Consider the following 20,429-nt stretch of genomic DNA (forward strand, 5'->3'; position numbering starts at 1 on the left):
GGTGAAGGAGTTGTTCCTAAGACTTTCTTAATGCTGGAAGGTCCTACAAAAAGCTGGCTTATGTTCAACAAAGACAGAAAGAGGCAGGGAGGGTGGCTACATCTTTAAGTTGTCTTGTGTGGGGCTTAGCCTTGAAGTTCCTTGCTGGCCTTGAGGGGAAGGATGTTTTCACAGTATCCTCTGGCTGTACCCACTGGGTTAAGAGTCTGGGCCTCTGGCACAGAAGCTATTCCCAGGGGATTGTTTCTTATTTCAAGGCCACATCCCCCTGACGGGACATCAGAACTAGGAAGCAAGAAAAATCTGAGCCCTGGAACTTGGCCAGGCACTTGTACTTGAGGTATTCTGTATTGCACTTAACCAAGAACTTTTTTTAAGCAGACTGGATATGATTATAAAGTCCAGAAAAAGGCCAAAAGCTAATTGTAAGTAGATGTTACTGTGAGATTATTCTGTTCTGAGAGACAAAGTTATGCCTAAAGTTACACCAGCTGCTTATGGACAACCATGGCAAGTTCTAGTCTGGTATCTGAAGTGCAAAGATGAAACTAATCTTACATTCTCTATTCCTGTCTCAAAGTCTGCCTTACCTCAAAGAAATGTTGTGATGAGATGGATGAAGCTCTCCAGGAGCACTTGAAGGTGATCATGTGGTAATGACTGCTTCAGAAAAATGTTCTGGCACAAATTTGCTTTAACTCTCCCATCCCATAACGTAGAGTTGCTTCTTGACCTCTGAGAATGATACAGTCACTAGAATAAATGAGGATTTTCTCATGTCAAAGATGTTTCTTTGATGTCTGGTAGCTGCTCTTCTGTCACCATCCACTCTACAGTAACTTGAATTATATTGCTGTGAGACTCTACTGGATGAGAAGTAAATGTTTGAAGTACAAGCTGTAATGCTGCTCTGCCATGTGGACTTGCTCAAGATATTGCCAGAGACTGCAAGGTTAAGGATGTTGGTATCACCTGCAGTCACATCTTTCTCTTGAGAAATTCTGGGCTTGATGTGCACAGTGCAACAAATGTCTATTCAGTTACACAAGTTGGTGCAAGCTGTGCATACCTTAATTCCCAGGGTAATTTAGCAACTGTGCCACATGTGCTGGAGAAAATGAGAATGCATTATTAATTTCTTCCTTATGAGAACCCATGAGTTCATCTGCTTTGCTTGCAACACCTTCAGGATTCAGTAGTCTGGATACTCACTGTGCTTTGCACTTACACCTCCCTTTCTTACTGTACAGAAGTGGAGGATGAAGACTCAGACTGAATGGAAACACTGAACTCTGGATGCTGAATCCATCGTCTTGGTAACTACTCCCTGCCTTGGCTTTGTGAACTGTTTCAGACCTGAGTTGAACAGGGAGTGATCCTCAGATGTACCTGAACACCAGTCAGTCTGGAGGCAAGGGCCTGGATACAGACAATGGTAGGTGTGAAGGATATCATCTGGTCAGAGTTCCTCTCCTTCCTCCTTTCTCTTCTGGTTCACCTATCCCCTACCTCCCCACCTTTTTTTTTTCCTTCTCCTTAACTGCAAGACCTGTTTTATCTTTATGTTCAGCTTCTCCCACTTCTCTGTGGAAAGAAATGAGAACTTATAAAATAACAAGTGAAAAAGGCTTATGAAAGCTATTACACATCTTTGTAATTAAAGTTTGATTATTGTTTCAGTTGTGCCCTCATTAACAGGTATGTAAAAACAGATGGATGTGAACACAAGCAGACACAGAGCTCCCATTATTGAAGATAAATATGAATAACAGAAATACAGAGAGAGCAAGAGCTGGGTCAGGTACTTCTGGGTAGGTTAGACTTAGAAGTTTAAGTTAGAAAAAAAGTCATAAAGGAAGCACTGAAACAGAAGAAGAACAAATTTCTTCATACCTGATATAAAGCTGTTGCTCAGCACAGCAGCCATCCCCCAGAGAGTTCTTCTCTCTTTCCATGCATTAGACATTACAAATGTGAACTAGTGAAGGGTAGCAAGGCAGCTGTGCTTTTCATGAGGTTGAGGCAAAGCCTATTCAAAGATGGAGCAGCTACACGGTGTTTACACCTCTCAAAAGTTCAACAAACAGAGTTTGTTTGTGATTTGTATCTGTCTTTTGCTGACAGCACTCCTCCATTAACAAGGGCGTCCCTCCCTGGAGCAGGGGAGGACTGAGCCATGGGATGCTGTGGAGAGCTGGGAGTATGCCTGCCCTTCAGCCAAGGGCGTGTTTGTAGCCTGTGCAGACATTCCCTGGTGAACTTTCAGCCAGCTAGATGAAGGTATGGATAGCAGTTTAGCCACCACAGCCTGGAGCACAGAAGAGGCACCCAGTGGGATTTCCCCTCTTCCCCGGCCGGTTTTGCATCCTGCTGTGAGCTCCAGGTCTGCTGCAGCAAGTAGACAATTAAATCATCTAATTTAAGGGCAACTAAAGAATAACCTGAGGAGATGAAGCAGTGCTGTGGCTGGTGAGAGGGATGGCTCTGGATCTGGCTCTGTGGTGCTGTCCCCATCACTCTGCTAGCCCAGCTTTGTCTTGCGCTCTGATTCTGTGCATGGGATTTTGCTTTTATTTTCCTTAAATTCTACCAATCCACCTTAGCATTAGTGTGATGTTTCAAGCATTCTGCTATTTCACAGAAATTTCTGATGCCAGTAGCCATTTTAATGTTTATTTTAAAAAAAAGTTTTTAGTTTAATAATTACTTGATAATTAGTTTAATCATGTGTGCTAAGTGATTGGATTGCCATGTAGCTGCTATGCCATAAGTTCTTTATAAAATTTAAGTTAGATCCTTGTTTGCAATATTTTATAAACTGTCCCAATTTTCATTTTTCTCTGTAGTTGTCAAGAAAACAAGATCCTCTGTGTATGGATTAGTTAGAGGGAATGTAGAGATCTGCATATAGAATAATCTTGAAAATAATGACCTTCACTGGGAATTATGTTATTCTGAGGATTGTGCCATACTGAAACTTCTAATGGTGTGGAGCTTTCATGTCTGAAGTAGCTGGTGAAACAATACTGTATTTGAAGTAAAGGCTGTGAATTGCCTTAATTTATCTCCAGTTTCAACTTTGTAAATTGATCAATTTAATTGGAGATTATTTAGGGCATATCCTCACAAACCTTCTCTGATCTGAGTAGTCCTATTGATTTGTGGCTTTCTTTTGTGTTAAAAGCCTGAAATATCTTCCTTCGGTGTTTTGTTACATTTTTCCAAATGAAGACTTTTTGTTTGTTTGTTTGTTTGAGGTGTTTCCTTTTAGGTTTTTTTTCTGGCTAATAGTGACACTAATATGGGCCTATCTGCAAGTCTAAGTTCTTTTCAGATTACTGAAGGAATTTACTGTCTCACCTGAAAGGATTTCAGCTTGAAGAACAGGAGTTGTTCAGCATTGTCAGGAAATCCTTCTTGTGTGAGCACACATGCAAGAAATGCATGAGTTAAAGAAGGTGCTGTTTTGTTAGTTTTAGTCATCTGTACTGGCCTTTTTTTTCTCTTTATGTGCTGTGAAGTCCAAATATAGATCCCTCAGTGCATCATGGGGAGGAGTTCCAATAAATAAACTCCACTTGGTCTGCATATCCTATCATAAAAGTACCGAGAAATTATGCTTAATCTATTCATTTACCAAGTTCTGTGTCATTTATATGTTCTTTTCCATCACAAAAACAGAGACTAGGAATCAGTGATTCAGGGTTTCTGTGCGATGAATATGAGACTATTACTTTGGAAGAAAGACTCATACTTCAAATATTACTGAATAAAAACCATACATAGTGCTTGTAGAAAAACAGATTTAAAGTTCTAATCTGTATTGTTCATCCATTTCAGACATCAGTGTTGATCAATATTAGAAACAGATTTGACTAAACAAAATTTTAAGCTCTTCTTGCAAAGAGCTGACTCATTGCCACAATATTAATGTATTAGCTGCTTACCCAAAGGTGGCATAAATGTTTGAAATTTCAATCCATTATACAGTATTTAATGTTGCTGATGTCTGAGGAGCTGATTATTCCATTACAAAAGTAATTTAAATAGTCATATGAATTTTATTTAATCCCCTTTTTAGACAGTGTTAGATTCTAAAAGAAGTGCAAACCCCAAACCCCGCACAGAACTGAGCTGGTGGTTCTACAACAGCTAACTGAGATAAAAGAAGAAACTGGAGTGTGTGTATTGATAACCTCTGTTCATAAATTAAACTAAAACAGAGGTGGCCAGACAGCAAGTCTGTGCACTGCTGTTGAAGGCAGTCTGCAATATAATTTCACCATACTTCTGAGATTTGAGCTCCAACACAGAAGTATTTAAATTGTTCTCAAACACTAGGCAGAAAAAATCATAAGAAAGCTGTGTAAGGAGCAGAGCTGAGGTGGTGCTGAAGGGAGAACTGATTCTTACCCAGAGCTGAGGAGAGAGACAGGGAATATAGGGAATGGGATGAGCACAGTGATACAGATGGTGAAAACATTTTCCTAGAAATTCATTATCTGAGTTGCTCTGGTATCCTATCGGCTGATTTCTCTTGCTTTGCTTTTGCTTTCACTAACAGCTTTGAGATAGCTTTAGAGTCCTCTGCAGTTAACAAGAGGGTTTTTTTCTTTATTTGCTAGTCTTTGTGTCTGAGTCTAGGGGAGAGAATATAGGTACTTTTTGTGTTCTGCCTGCAGCATCTAACATGCTCTTGTATAAACCAGTTTGATTCAGTGCCTGAGGGCCAGTTCAGTCTTCCTGCCAAAAAGCCCCTTGAAGCCAGAGGTGGGTGACCTTTTCTGATGAATGGTTTGCTTTGAGAAAGATACAGGCCTGGTCTTCCCAAATGCACAGAGCTGAATTTGGTATGTAACAGTGATACATACAGTGACATACAGAAAATACTACCGAGGTTTTCCCTCCAGCATTTCCAAACCAAACAGCCTTAATTTTCTAATGCCAGACTGCTGAGAGTCTCTCAAGGGCAGTTTGTGGGCACTTGGCACCAGCTCTCCCAGGGAACAGAGCGGCTCATCCCTGCACTGTGCTGCAGACAGGCTGTGTAAGGATCCCACTCACCAGGCTCTAAGGCACATACTGCTTCTCCATTCTCCCGCGGTGCTGCGCTCCAAACGATCCCAGAAATCAGAGGTGAGGATGGCCAGACGCTCTCTCCAGTTAACTGCAGGTCGATAGAAAGTTATTTTCATGTAATCCTGAGCCTACAGAGGTTATTTTTGGTTTGATCCCTTGCTCGGAAGCTGTGCATCCGAGGCTGAGGCATATCCATTTCTTTTAGCAGGCTTTCAGCTCCTGCAAGGAGATGGATAGTAGTACCAGAAGCAAACCAGAAACATTAAATGAGGTCAAGGTGACCGTCCATAAGCGTTAGATAACACAATAATTTAAAATAATGCATGAAATAGTGCAAAGGATTTTAATTATAACCTACAGTACAGACACAGGATGACCCTTGTAGCGTGGGGTGTGCAAAACTGAATATCTCTGGCAGCTGTTTGAGGTTTGAGGAGGAGCAGCAGGTACACTGCCAAAGCAGCTTTCTCACTCTCATTTCAAAGAGGTGAAATCCCTACTGTCCTTGTATTAACCAGTGTGGGGTGGGTGGAGGAAGAAGCAAAAATGAGAAATAGATTGCTTTCACAAAGTAAGTGGGAAAAGACAAAGCTAAAAAATAATAGAGTTGCACATATATTTTTAAAACCTAATTGCAGTTAAGAGACATCAACTGGAAAGACTGGATAAAAATAATTTTCTTGCTAAGGTCCATTTGTGGTCAATACTAAATAAGAAATTATTCAACCTAATGGTAGGAGAGAACAGTAATTTGTATTTAAGACATCACTTGTTTGGATATCAGAGATAGGAAACCAGGACTGTGAAGTATTATGCACTTGGTTGGTTTATGTTAACAACTGTGGAGTCTGATTCTGCAAACACTAAAACATGTGAGAATGGAACTATTCTCCTGGCCACAATATATATGAGTAGGGCAATATAGATTTAACACGCTATCTCTGTTTTTAAATTTTTTCTTTTAAACTGCAAAAATATACGGAGAAAATACATACATACCTTGGAGCAGAAATGCTGGTTGTGTTTTGTTGCAATAAAAAGTTATTTTGTCCTTTTATATGTGTAGCTTAATGAGCATTCTTTAAAAAAAAAATCAAAATCTTGTTGTCAGAGATAGTTCTTAACTTTGCTTGTTAAAATTTATTCAGAAACCCTTGTGACACATAAAATAGAACACATGAAAGAAAGAAGTCGGTCTTTTTCTTTTTTTTCCCTCCCTCCCTCTTTTTTTTTTTTTTCTTTTCAGAGAAGTAACATAAAATATGTGTGTGGTGTAAGAACGTGTGCTGAAGTTTCATGTTTCAGGTAATCTTCTTTAAAATAATGGGAGTCTAGATTGCATCAGTTAGTTTAAAAACTGCTGTGCTATTGGTAGGAAGAAAATGGGATTTGAGCCAAAATTTGCCTGTGTTACTGCCAAAGTCTGTATCAGATTTAAGACACATGCTTCTGCAAGCTTCCATGAAGGTTGTGAAAAAAGTTTTCATACAGAGTTGGATTACAGCTCTCGGCTCAAAACACTGGCCATTACACTACCATCTTAAAAGCCTGCTGTAACACAGAGCACAGAATCGAGAAGACTTCTAACATTTTCTGGACCACAGATGGATTTTGAATGTCTCTTTGTCTCTTGATGGAAGATATATTAACTTCATTAACTGGAATCCATACCTGATCGCTTGTGAGTGTGTATGTGTATACATACAGATATATATCTATTTAAAACCTTATCATGATTTTATTTCAAGTGTATCTAAAATCTGCTCTAAGAAATTCCATTCTCTAGAGGAACTTACAGTTGTTTTGAGCAGCAAAGAGACAGATATTTAGTTGCAGATGCTGGAATCCTTTGTGAGTTTGTGAGAGAAATTCTGGAAGCTTTTCTGTGTTGGTGGTAGAGAAATGCCTTTTGAAACAGACACTTCCAGCTGTATGACAACGACTGCGTAGTAACCTGTGGATTTTAAACATCAGAATGTACAAACCGTGGGCAACTGTGAATATTTTCATCGTTTCTTATCTACATCTGCTGCAAGGATCTGACTATGAGAACGGATCTGTGAAGGTAAGTGAACTTTACTGTGATTCTTAATATAAATTTCCAGAATTAGCTATGTTTAATGTGCAAGGTAGGGAGTTTCTTGCTGTTTTGATAATGGGTTATTTTTTTTCTTTGGTGATTGTTTAGTTGCAGAGATAAATCTACAAGGAATTTAAATCCATATTCTCTGTTTAATATTTGTATTACTTTTTTTTACTAAGTTAATAAGTACACGTATACTTTGTTTTTGAATTAAAATTTTAGTTTCAGTCATGCAAAATAAAAGAAAAATCTGAAAAAAATGCACGACTCAGAGTACTTAGAATATTTGTTAAATACACTTTTTTTTTTTTTTCCCCAGGTATTTATAATTGCAGGAATTAGTATGCTGATGTTGAAATTTTCCGTATAAAAACACATGTTCATCAGTTGTTCACTTGTTTTCCAGAAATCAGAGAGATACTATTCTTTTTCTTCATTAGAAAAAGTTATATATGATTTTAAATTAAAAAACAATTAATAATAGAGTACATTGCTTAAAAATTAACTTTTCCTCTGAATATAGTACATGAAATAAAATTTAAGCTGAAGCCTCACCATGAGAGTAGAATTTTTCAGATCTGACTTTGAGACAATGTGAGAACATCCAGGACAATCATTTAGAAAAATCAGAACAAAAGCTGGAACAAGTTTCTACATGTGCAGTCTGTCCAAAAATGATTAATTCAGTGTGTGGTCCAGAACAAATTATTTGTTTTTCACTGGCAAAACAAGCTAATACTTTTGTTTTCACTTCAGAAAACCTCCTGCTTGCAAGACATGACCACACACTAGTCTGTGAGCCTGTTGTATGCTGACCTGTTCTTTAGAGAAGAAATGCTAAGTTGTGTGCCTAATTGCAGACTGCTGTTGCCAGCCCAATAAGTCAGCAGTGGGGAGCAATGTGTGCCTCAGGATGACTGATGCCTGCTGACTGCTCACAAGCTTTTAATTTACAACCTCAGAAATCAATTCTTTGAAGGCATTAGGACCAGAGTAATAAGCCTTGTTTAATACATTAACTTTGTGCACTGAATGACAAATCACTGATTTTGTGCTTGTAGGAATCACTTTATTTAAACCAGAACGTGCTTTCTAATACAGAATAAAAACCATTTTATAATTGGCAGGGGTGATAATTCTAGCCACATGTGGGACGCTAGTTTATTCAGCACCATAGTGAAACCACTAGAAAGCCCTTTAATTATAAACTTTGAATCCATATCCACTTTGCCTAGAGTAAATGCAAGAGCTCTTCTTGCTGTCTTATACTGGCTTACAGTTCATTCACTGTGATAGGATTGTGCGCCTGACATAGGTAGAATTGTGATTATTTTCACTGAAATATGGTGTCAGGCACAACCACTGTCAAACAGCCAGCTTAGCCACAGGATAGTGCTCTTGAAACAACTCACTGAGAATTTCCTAGACTATCCTAAAGGAATCTCATAGGTCACACTCAAAAAGGTATCACACACAAATGCTTTATTTCACTTGCATTGGCTGCTGATTGCCAAAAGGAAAAGACTGGCTTTCTGCTTGTTCTAGATCTTTTGGTATAGACAGAGGTTTTTGGCTAAATTGTTTGTTTTTCTTTTAATATGTTACATAGAATGTTAACTTTCTGGGTTGCTTTCTCTGGGTGTCTGTGTGTGTACGTATGTGGAAATACACCACATAACATCCTTCATCTTACAGTGCTGGATGGCACACAGGGTTATAATTATTTTTACCATTTGCACCTCAAATTGAATTTGCAGTACACAGAAACGATGTATTGCATTCACCTACCCTACCTTATTTTTCTAAAGTTCTTTAAGATCAACAGCAGCATAGCCTGGATAAAACCCACAAGGCCAGGATACAGGTAACACACAACTAATGAGACCTAGGAAGCACCAGCAACCTGCTCTGCCCCAAGTTAGGTGAGCTCTGCCCAGGACACCTGAAATTTTAAAATTGTTTATGCTCTAAACCATCAGGTGGTGTCAGTGTGGTATCATGCAATGGAGTTTCAGGGGGCTAAGGGTTTTAACTCTCTTTTTCCCCTTCAAATATCCTGATTCAAGGTATGAATGTTAAAAAGCTTATGCACAATCTGCCATGATCCAGCATGTCCATGGCAGTTGGGTTTTCCAAACCCTTCAAAAACTCCATGCTCTTCTGAGCACATGAATCCCTTTTCCATGTGCATGTATTCCTTGCCTGTCAGAGCTCTTCCTTCCTCTCTCCATTCCTGACCTTTTCTACTCCCAGCACTTGACCTGTGTTCCCTCGCTTCCAGAACTCAGGGACTCAGTCTCTTGTTTGTGCTATCCAAGTGTCACCCTCCTTCCCACTTGCTTCCTCCCAGATGGGGACATTCTTCTTCTCTCTTGGACCCTCAGGAGTTTTGGCCAAGTTGCCCAGAGACAGCCTTAATGGGCACATTTGTTTTCCAGTCATATCTGACCATGGTTCACCCTTCCCTTCCCCATCCATAGCTTCCTTCTTTGTCCCTGTGGTTTTAACTGCCCCAGCTTTCCTTTTCCAGACCCATTTCTCCTTCTGATCTCCAAAGATGATCTCAGCCTCCTTGGCCAGGTCTGGCCCTCCTCCATAAGTATTCATCTCCTTCCCCTGCCACAGGCAAATCCAGCAGCTTCCTATCCCTGGATGCCAGACCCCTGTGGCCTGAGGGGGAAGAAGGGCAGGTCCAGTGCTCTCAGCCCTACAGGGCAGACCTGCACCCATGTCCTGCTCGGTTCCCAAGTGGACTGGAACCAGCACAGGGCCTGACTGCTGCAAAGGTCCTCCTGCTGGGAGGGCTATGCTGCTGCTCTTGGAGGCTTTCACGTTTGGGGGGATTTTATCAAAGATAGCAGCAGACACATCTGAGCTAAAGAAAAGGTTCCTCAGGCATCAAAAATTCACATCTGTGATTCACAGCAGAGAAAAAGAAAAATTTTTTGCACGGATAAACGAGGGGCTTCATCCTCCCCTGCAGTCAAACCATTTTGACAAAGCAAAAAAAGTATTAAAATAATTTTGAGGAAGACATCTGGTATGGAAAGTTTCAGCCTGAACTCTGAATATCTGGCAATCAGAAGCACAACTGGAGCCCAGGGTCATGGTGGGAAGCAGTGGGCAGCCTCAGGCAGGGGCAGCACAGCCACACAGGTGTCCAACAGGGCTTGGCTCCAGAGATGAACTGATGTCAAGGCTGGTCCTTGCCCTCCAGTGGCTCGGTTAAGGATGCCAACCTAACATATGAAGTCCTCGAGGAAGAATTAGATTTCCACATGAGTTTTCTGAAGACTGAGAATTATTTTTTTAAGGTTTTTTTTTTTTTTCATCACAAAATACTTTAAAAATTCCTTATTGAAGTTCTTTTCCTGACAGTCTCTTAGGTTTTGGATCCTCTCAGCTAGAGAACCGCAAATTTCCCTGTCTCTCTTTTTGTCTCTCCCCCTCAAATTTTTCTTCTCCTTGAGCAGCAACAGACATAAACTACTTTTTCCGGAATTTTAAAATTAGATGTGAAGAGCTATGTCCTGTATTCATCAGAGCTGAGGCAAACTTTTTGCCAAGAAAAGCCAATGATCCATCAGAGCTGCTTCTGCCTTCCAACACTAAAACTGCCTCTCTAATGAGGCTGCGAGTTTTGATCTCGGAGAATGAAAATCTCATTGCTTTCCTCCTCAATTCTGCTGCTTCACATTATTAATAAAGCGTTGGGGGACAGGCAAGACAAAGAAACAACTGGTCACTTCCAAGTTAAACAGACTCAGAGCCTTTTCCTAATGCAGAGGTTTTCTGCCCATGTCAAACCCTCCTTCGGTTTTGTTAGAGAGAAACCCACAGTGGATAGGCCTGAGGAGTGTCCCTGAACTATAAAGCTGCTTCTTGAGGGGTTAGGGGGGCTTAGCTGGGAGGTGAACGTGGCTGCTCTCTGTTACTGCACTCCTTTTCCACAGCTAAATCTGTTCTACCTCTGCACTAAACATTCTTTAAACCTCGAGTGGTCGTTCTTGCTCAAGCAGATCTTCCTCATCTCCTACTGCCACTGTGATCTGCACAGAGCAGTAAGCCACTTTCCAAACACAGCTGGTACACAGTCCTTGTCTGCTGGTGAGAGTGAAGCAGCACTTCCCCATCCTCCTGAGGCCCTGGACCACCTAAGTGGAGAATGCCTTGCCCTTGGAGAGCCATCACTCCATGGGCAGAAGAAATCAGGAAGTTTTTACATCTCCTTTCCGAGAGCCAGCTGCAGTCTGTCTGTCTGTACAGCTGAAACAGCTTGGTGAGGAAACATCAGCAGCAGAGCTGGCTGTAAGCCTTTGTCTCTGTAATTATAACTGGCACTCTTTTTCAGATAGATCTACACACCTCTCTAAAACCTGCTTGGAAATGCTGCTCAGTTTCTAGAAAAGTTAGATTCTAACAATCTTCCATGTCATGGGATTTCTTCCTCAAAGGCAACTCCTGAAGTTCCAGCAAAGTGCTCAACTGCTAGAAAAAGCAACTTGAAATGTCACTGGGAACACTTTCTCTGTTCAAACTAGGTTTTCATCCTCAAATCCAGCTTCCTTTCAAAGTTAGGAAACTCTTCTAAACAAATCTTATGAGATTGTGGTTTTCAGAAGTATTTAATTTTCCCAGTTTTGTCTTCTGCTTTTGATTCTCTGTGATTACCATCTCTGACAGGCACGAAGAGCCAAAAATGTGTGAAAATATACTTAGAGCATTACTGCAGAAATGATTGTGTTTTTTCTTCAGAAGTGAGAAGCTATCAGGGAAGTTGTGAGGAAAGCCAATTTGTCCTGACTTATCTGCTACTGTCTTGACAAGGTGCACTGAAGGCAAGCAGAACAATCCTGTATTGTTATCATGCCACACAGCATCCGTCCTTGGCTCTTATCAGTTTGGAAAGGCAACTACTAACAAGCTGCTACTTTATCAAGAACAGTTCTCACTCATGAGAAATGGAAAAAAAATCCCTCCCAGCTGCTGATCCAGCCCAGTCCATCTCAGCTAGGATTTTAATATCTGAGGATAGAGCAGAGCCTGGAAAAGTACACCAGGCTGTGTAGATTAACCAATGCAGAATTTGAGCAATCCAATTATCAGCTGTTTGAAATAAAGCACTAATTAAACTTTGCCATCAGTTGTAGCTCACATCTGAAAGTCTGTGAAACCAAAGGGAGGCAAGAAGGCAGGTTCAGAGAGCAGTGGGCCATCTTTTCATTAATTAGTGGTCTGAAAGCAACCAAAACAAGCCATCAGCTCAGGCTGATGGAAGTGTTGCTTGTTTCTGTTTTCTCAGCCTTACTGCTGCTTTCTCCCCACAGGCATTTATGTTGTTTATAACCAGTGGTGTAGTGCTATCAGTGTAGGCTCCCACAGGAGGCAGGCAGAGAAAAGATCTGCTTGAAAACAGGAAAAAAAATCCCTGGTGCAAACTCTGGCTTGTGAGACTTCTGCCATGGTGTCTGCAGCTCTTGTTCTGATCAACACTGCTGCTATTCCAGACAAGGTTTACTTGTGTCTTATCTCCTGTGGACACCATACTGGCATTTGGGAAAAATGAATAAGGTACATTAGTTGTAGGTGATGACTCATTTATTCTTATTCCCACTAAAAAAAACCTAGTACAATACTTTTTATAGTTATCACACAGCGGGCTCTGTGATTCTTTTAGGCCTTTCTCTAGGGCAAGTAAGCCCAGTTGCAAAATTGGCTTTTGCCCTTTCTTGAACTTGGCTTTGAGACCATATTGCTGAGGGGAAAAGTGACCTGAGCTATGCTGCTGCAGGGGAGTAAATCTGATGTGGTGACTTTCCTACAGAAACACTTATTCCTGAGAAATTTCTTATTCCTCTCACTACGTGCCTATTCCCTTATCTGCTTCTCCACCTGCTTCCTACCTCCCCAGCACGCTTTTCAAATCGTCATGCATCTTGCTGAGATTTGAGGAATGGAAACAAAATGCTGAGTGCCCCCACTACAGCTGCACAGGCCCCCTTTGCCCATGGGAAGACCAAAAAGAATTTTTTTTAACATCCTGGTGATGGGCTTCTGTACCAATGAACAGCAGAACAATTTCACAGGCTATTTTAGCTTTCTTGAATTAAGAAAAATTCGGCGTCCTTCCTTTGTGAGGGACAGCTGTGTATTTTTTTATATTTTTCCCCCAAAAGTGTTTGAAGCTGGTGGTAGGACGCCATCTAGGGTCCTTCTGCATCCACAAAGCCGTGCTGAGCACCAGCTACGCGGAGCGGGGCTCCTGGGATTTGGCAATCCAATGTGGGCACCACATGAATGGGCTTGGGAAGGGATGAGCGCCTTCCTCACCCTCGGGATGCCGGGATGGGTTTTCCTGAGCCATGCTGTCATGGGAAGCAGGCTGTGGCAATTCACAGTCACTGTCTGAGTGCAGCTGGGGAGGGAATTCTATTTGAGTCACGCTGAATTGCAAAAAAAGTTGCATCATGTTACTAGATCGTATGTCACTTTGCACACAGAGAATGTGCCACAAAGACAGGCAAAACTTTTCACTTTAATTAGCAGCGTGACTCAGAAACCAGGTCAGGATACTTTTCTGGATTGCTAGGGAAATATTACTCAAGAAAAACTACAATTCCAGGAAAATGTGTGCATGTGATTGGGGTAACATAAGTTCATTCAGAGTTGGCAATGGCTTGGCTTTGTGAGTGACATTTTGAAACCCAGCTGTCCAATTGGCTAGTCATACTTCCAAAACATTTATTTAAGTGTCTTGGGGAAAACCCAAAAACCAATGAAAGTGCTAACTGAAGGACCCTTCATCACATTAAAAAATATTTTCTAATATTAAAAGAACACATAGTCATCTGATTTCATGCAGTCTCTGTTACTGAGCCATTCCAAATCACTCCCTGAACCCCAGTGACTTCCAAAGAATGGACAAATATCGAGAGACAGTGACTACAGCCTGGACACGCTCTTTGTAAACACATTTAATACGCTATTTTTGATGTGTGCACCCTGTCCTGGTGTTGGGCCAGCACCTAACCTGGTGTACAGAGAAGTGATAATGTTCTAGCTGAGCTCTGTATTGATCAGCATATCTGCCTCCACACATTGCAGCAATGCAAGACCATATGAACAAACATGTAAGCAGAAGCTCAGAAAATGTACTGTAAGACTCCCAAAGTTGTCAGTAGGATTTAGGATATATCAGTGAGTTACCACACTGGACATTTATGACAAATCACCTGTGTTTTTTCATTTGCTGAATGAATGTACTTTGCAGACCAACTCTTTTGTCTAGCACTCCAGCTTTTCCATTGCTGCCAGCAAACTGATGCACAGTGGACATTGCTACCTTCAAAATCACAACTGGAGCATGTTTCCCATGACAGCCAAAAGACCTGGCTGTGGGAAGAAGCATCTGTTTAATGAGAGTTGTAGCTGATACTCAAAATGTCTGCTGGCTGAAAAAAAAGTGCCTCATTTTGGTGTAAAGACCTAACTGGCTAAAAGTATACAGTTCTAAGAGGTATTTTGATAAAATTTTATCTGTCTCTGCTTTGGAAATGAAAAATTATATAATTTTCTAAAATATATATTATAATATATATTATTAAATATATAATAATATATTAAGTATATGATATTCTGAGATTCCTGCTTCCACAAAACTGTGTCAAATTCTGATGTTCTCTCTTATAATGCTTTCAATATTTTGGTTTATTCAAGCGAGAATACAGCAACTAAAATGTCTCATCTCCAAGGATTTTTATAATGTAAGCATGCTACTAAAGTGCAAGAAGTCTGATTTGTTTGCTGTAGTACCACAAAAGATCTAGTTCAAAAGGCCTTTCAAAATATAAAACAGCTGTTCTCTTGAAGCCACAGTGAAGTTAATATGATTTACTTGTGAAAACATATCATCTTCAGCTAAAGTAGAAGCTGTTTTATCACCACCTTGACCACCAAATTTAGAAAACAGGTAATTAGGTCTCCTTCTTCAGTGGAAGCTAAACTGAAGCTCAAGAAGACAGACTCAAGAAGGAGTGTCTGGAGCAAGCTTTGTTCAACCACATTGAACATGAGATGGAGCAGTCTACAGCTTCCTCCTTCTCTGGTTCTCTGTCTCAGACAATGTGGTGACAAGGTTTTAGCAAAAGAAGCCCTCAAACATAACAAATGTATCAGTGACAGTCTCAGGTCAATGTCTCCCTGTCAGCCTTCTGCCACCTCATACAACACCTGGCCAGACTATTAGTTTGACCATTTCTTGTTCCTCCCAAACCCACAAGTAACATATGTGCCAGTCCTTTCTGTGCTCTGGCAACTCCACACTGCTTTTCTTACAGCCCAGGGCTCTATGCAGTTTTTCTTCCAGCACCCATGGCACACAGGACTTCAGGATGGAGTGCTGTGATCCTACAGTCACCCTTTCCTGAGAGGATGCACAGCCAAGGCCAACACTCTAACTCGCAAGGCAGACTGCAGAGAGGTTTTGCACAGGTTGTGGGTGAGGGAAGCAAAATTTTCCTGTGTCTGTTCTTCAGTCCTTGAGCTTTTTCAGGGAAGAAGTTCTGTCCCTTTGCAAATTTTTTGCTGTATACTTGGACAATATAGCTGTGTGCTTTCAATACAGCTCTCACTGGAGACAACACCCTTCTTAAAATGTGACAGCTTGAAATTTTTTCAAAGGGTCCAAACTTGTCCCTTCTATAAACAGAATGCCCCATCAGGTTATTAATGCTGTAACTGTGATAATCAAATGAATATTCAGTCTGGACAAGGCAGTGCACAGAGAGAGATGAAACATTTTTAGGAGAGATTTAAGTATTGGTTTACAACGTTTTGAAGATGGAATGAAGCACTGCATGCTCCTGAAATTTCATCCATTCTTCTGAGATGACAAAGACTGTAATAGCCACTTAAAATCCCATGACAAGCCCACCATGTTTCAGAGAACAATTTTAGTAGGAAGTCAAAATATCTAATTGTTTTGTCTCTCTATGATCATGTTTGCTATAATTTAAAATAGCTTATTTGTGTACTAATAATGTACAATGATGCTTCCAGAGGGAATATAGTCAGGGATGAAACTTCATATATCAGAAGTTCATAGCTGATAGAGAATCAAAATTATGAATTTACTGGAGCTGTTGAAAGGTAAATGCTCTTTCTCTCCTCAGAAATGAAATACAGTGTGATGATAAAATTACTGCATGCTAATATGTGTCAGACATGTGGCAAAGTGAGATGCCTCATGATAGATATTTATGGGGTGATGCAGCTGCTTGTTGATAGGGCAGTAAGTCACTCCTCTAAGCCTCATGTTTTCAAGCTGCAGAAGATTCTCTCACTGTTTCATTACCTGTTATGCAGCACTCCAGGGATACAAAATGCTGTATTATAGACAATATTTGTTATGATAAAATTTGGCGATAGTTGAGCCCCTGCTACTTAAAAAATCATGGTCCATCATTTTGAGCAGTATCTTCTGCCTTTCCTTGGTGCTCCCTTTGGATGAATGCCTTCCTCTCTTTTCTTGTATCTTTTGCTTTGGCTACAGACACCAGGTTACAGATCATCTCTTCATTTCATGTTTTCACCTGGCTCTAAACTGATAGGAGACACAATAATGCTAGAAATACTACCAATAATGATGAAAACCCTCAAAAGAGTTCTTACTGCAAAAACTCCACACAAGTTTGTTATTCTTACCAGGAAGATGTAGTTCTTTGTGTTGGAGTCATAATGGCAGGAGCTCCCTCATTTTGCTGCCAAGAGAGAACCAAACTTTTCCATGGGAACTCCCTTGCAGTTCCTTGTCCACATCAGCTCACAGTCTGTGTGCTGTGAGCCGAGCATGGCTGGGCAGCTACACCGTGGCTTTGAGGCAGGGAAGGGAGTGCTTTCCTCTGCCAGTGCTGGCCTTCAACCAGGTCCTTCTGGTGCAGTTGCACTTCCTGGATGGTTCTACTTGTGAACCTCATAAATTGCTTCTACGTTAGATTAGGAGAGGTTATTTAATCTCATTTGAGTACTCTCAGTTGAGTGGGATTCAGCTCTCCTCACTACAGCTAAGATGGTGACCTGCTAATTCATCCTTCAGTGTTAGTGGAGAGGAAGAGGCATTTTGGAGGTACAGTTAATTCAACAGGTTTTAGAATGTGATGAATGATCACCCAGTGGCCCTATTTTTCTCCATTATCTATGAGGGGAGTCTCAGATAAATAGTTCCTATTCATTCACGAGAATAGAATCATAGAATCAGAATACTTTTTATTTTTGATCATTGTGGGGTGGCAGGGAGCTGTAGGCACTCCTTCTCCACAAGATGAGTCTGCAACCATAATCAGTCTATACACTGTGGTAAAATCACCTTGGGGAATGCATCATGGAAGAGAAAAGGAGGTTGTTTTCAGGTGCAGCATACACAGAAGCAAAATTCCTTGGTATTTTCTTGTGGTGATGAATCATCTACCTAGTGTTTAAACTGGTTTGAATCTAGTTCTGAGATTAGCCTTCAGGCAGCACTGGAACAGGGGGAATTCACCTTCTGGTCACATCAAGTCTTTTTCTTCTACATAACTTCTCTGGAACTGAATGCAGTTGCTACAGCTGCGTAAAGCACACAATGCTGACATAAAGGTTCAAAATGTCCTCACATGCTGCCAGTACTCTTTGTGTTCAGGTGCCCTCATTTTGAGACAAAACTTCCACCCCACAGATTGGTTAATTTTGAAAGCTTTATTCTGGCTTTATCTAAAACCAAGGTTTGTGATACAATGTTGTTGATATTTTGTTTGGCCAAGTTTGTGCTCCAATGGCATTAAGAGAATCATCACTGTGCTGTGCAGCTACAGTCTGCTTTCACTGGCAAGATAAATCTGTTACCTTCTTTCTATTGCTTAGCTGCTGAAAGGATGGATCATAAAATAGTGCAAGGTTATCAAAAGGGTCCTTAATCATATGTCCTGGCCCCAGACACAGTGGTAATGTTGAAAATTTCCATCGGTATTTGTGCAGCACTTGCCACGATAGTGTCTGTGACCCTAACTCAGAAAAACATTCCTTATCAGAAGAATTCCTACACGTGTTTAGCTTTAAGCAGAGGTTTATGTCCTCCCTGTAGAGAAAGACTGTGAGGCTAGGGCTTAAGGAAAGTAATCATATGTGTAAAACTTTCAGAATGTATTTCCTGGGTCTGTGAGTGTACTTGAGTACAGAGTAAAATGCAGGCAGATTGAGCAAAATAAAGATTTCAATCCATTTTTATTTTTGCCCACATGCACACAAATTATTATTCATCTGCATCAATACAGATCATTTGTGCATCTGTTTTCTTAAAAACAGCCTCACATGTTTTTATGCTACAGGTCTTCAAATAAATTTAGGACCTTATCAGGCCTTTTTGTTTACTGTTATACTCCACATCTTTCCTCTGTTGTTCAAAATACCTCCTGAAGGTCTTGAAACACAGAATTAATGCTGCTGAAAAGATCAGCACATGCAAAGAAAAAAAAAAGGAGTTCTGAAAAGATGGGTTCTGCTGTCTTTCTTAGACATAATTTTGATTTACTTTTCCTAAGCAGGAAATCTAGGAGCTTGTCAAGGATGGAGGAAAGGTGCAAACTGCAGAGCTGCAGCCCCTGAGAGGATATGGTCAATACTGATACTCAAGAAAAAGCCCAGTTTGAACAGTGCAGGCTGTCTGTGGGATTGTGCATCTGTGTGACATGATGCATAAACTAAACATTGGACTAGCATAAATCAGTGGGGAAATGAACTCACTGTCTGGTTTTAGGCAGTGTCCAAAGCAGGAAAGGCCACTGAATATATCACTGCTTTTTCTCTTGTTCCTTTCCAATGCTGACTACTTTTAGGGTTCTCCTGGCATCTAAGATTACCAGGAAGAAGATAGATAGTGTATTATGGTTTCTTTTGGAAAGACAAGAGTTGTAATTATCCAAAAATCACAATGCTAACTTGTGTTATCATTTCCTGATGATTGTTCATTGTGCCAAAATAGAGGAAAACAGATATTCCTCTTTGAATTGAAGAATAATTTTGGAACATACAAGAGGTCTGTGTTTTGAAAAACAACTTCAGTTAATTATGAATCTGGTTTTTATCTCGGGGTATGGGATCCATTTTTACATAAGATACTTAGAAAAATGACATTAAGAGCAGCAGCAAACTGAGGAGATAAGAATGAACTACTTAAACCTGCTAATTCGATATTTGTTATCGATAAATTCTACTCAAACATTTCTCACAGGGAATAGCAATATGTCTTTGGTGGACTATGGGGTGTACATTGATGGGTACTGAAAGTTTAGGACATTTGGAGCTTCCCAGTGACATAGCTCCACAGGTAATTTTTTTAATTTTTGGGAGCATGGAAATGACAGTGCCGCAGTCCTTTCCCAATGACTCCTTGTCTAATTTGCTTTACTCTCAAGTCTTAATTCATATGTTAAGCTTCCTTGGTCCAGAGCTCATGATTTTGCTCCCTGTGTGTACCATGCCAAGGGCAGTGAAGTTCTGCTCCACGTCTTGGCTGCAACCATTACAACCAACAACTTCCACAATGGTGACAGCTTACCTCAGCTGACTACTAAAATCTGTGTCAATGTAAAGGAAAGTTGGATGAGGGCATGGAAGGGAAAAAAATCGATGTTCCTCTGGACCAGGAGGCTGAGCAGCTCAGCCTGAGATAGGTTTCACTAGACGCCCACCTAGCAGAATATAGGGAAAGAAGTGAAAATAAACAACATAAAAGCACAGTGGAATCCAAGCAGTTCAAGATGTTGAGATCAGAGTGAAGAATGGGAGGGGAACCTGGAAGGAGGAATGCAGTTATCAGAGAAAGACTGAAAAAGGGAGGTAGGGATATCTGAAAAGTGGGAAACAGCTTGTGCAGATGGCTGCAGTCAGGGGAAGCAGTCAATGGTTCTGTTCCCCTTTTGCTTTTTGTGAGGATATGGATCTCCCAGAAATATCAGTGAAATGTCAGTCTGACATCTATGTATCTTACCTCTGCTCTGAGTGAAGAGCTGAGTGAAGAGCTCCCTTCCTGTTCAAATGCTAGTTTTAACTGCTTCCCACTTGCTATCAAAGTGAGAGGGCATAAAGCCCTAAATCAGATGACAGGTAAGTGTGGGACTCTGTTGAACCTAACACCCTCCTCCAATTTCACATTTTGAAAGATTTATTCACATTTCTGTCCAAAGCTGCACTCTTCTAAGTAGGTCTTTTCAGTCAGCTAGCATATGCCTATATT

At 40.6% G+C, this 20,429-nt stretch overlaps 1 protein-coding gene across 10 annotated transcripts in view; it reads left to right on the plus strand.

The window, feature by feature from the left end:
• The first annotated feature begins 331 nt into the window (after positions 1-331).
• VEGFD (vascular endothelial growth factor D) overlaps positions 332-20,429 on the plus strand; it is a 36,825-nt gene continuing 16,727 nt past the window's right edge. The window contains exons 1-4 of one of the 10 annotated variants that reach the window (XM_086880027.1): positions 2,156-2,280; positions 4,949-5,136; positions 6,326-6,384; positions 7,054-7,144. In XM_086880027.1, coding sequence (XP_086736153.1) covers positions 7,055-7,144 — 90 coding nt within the window. In that variant the 5' untranslated portion in view covers positions 2,156-2,280; positions 4,949-5,136; positions 6,326-6,384; position 7,054. Of the gene's footprint in view, positions 1,436-2,141; positions 5,137-6,325; positions 6,385-7,053; positions 7,145-20,429 lie in introns of those variants that run through there. The other 9 variants (XM_086880025.1, XM_086880028.1, XM_086880029.1 and 6 more) reach the window with 9 other exon arrangements.

The sequence above is a fragment of the Cyanistes caeruleus genome, chromosome 3, assembly GCF_971803275.1.
Source record: "Cyanistes caeruleus chromosome 3, bCyaCae1.hap1.1, whole genome shotgun sequence".
NCBI classification, from domain to species: Eukaryota; Metazoa; Chordata; class Aves; order Passeriformes; family Paridae; genus Cyanistes; species Cyanistes caeruleus.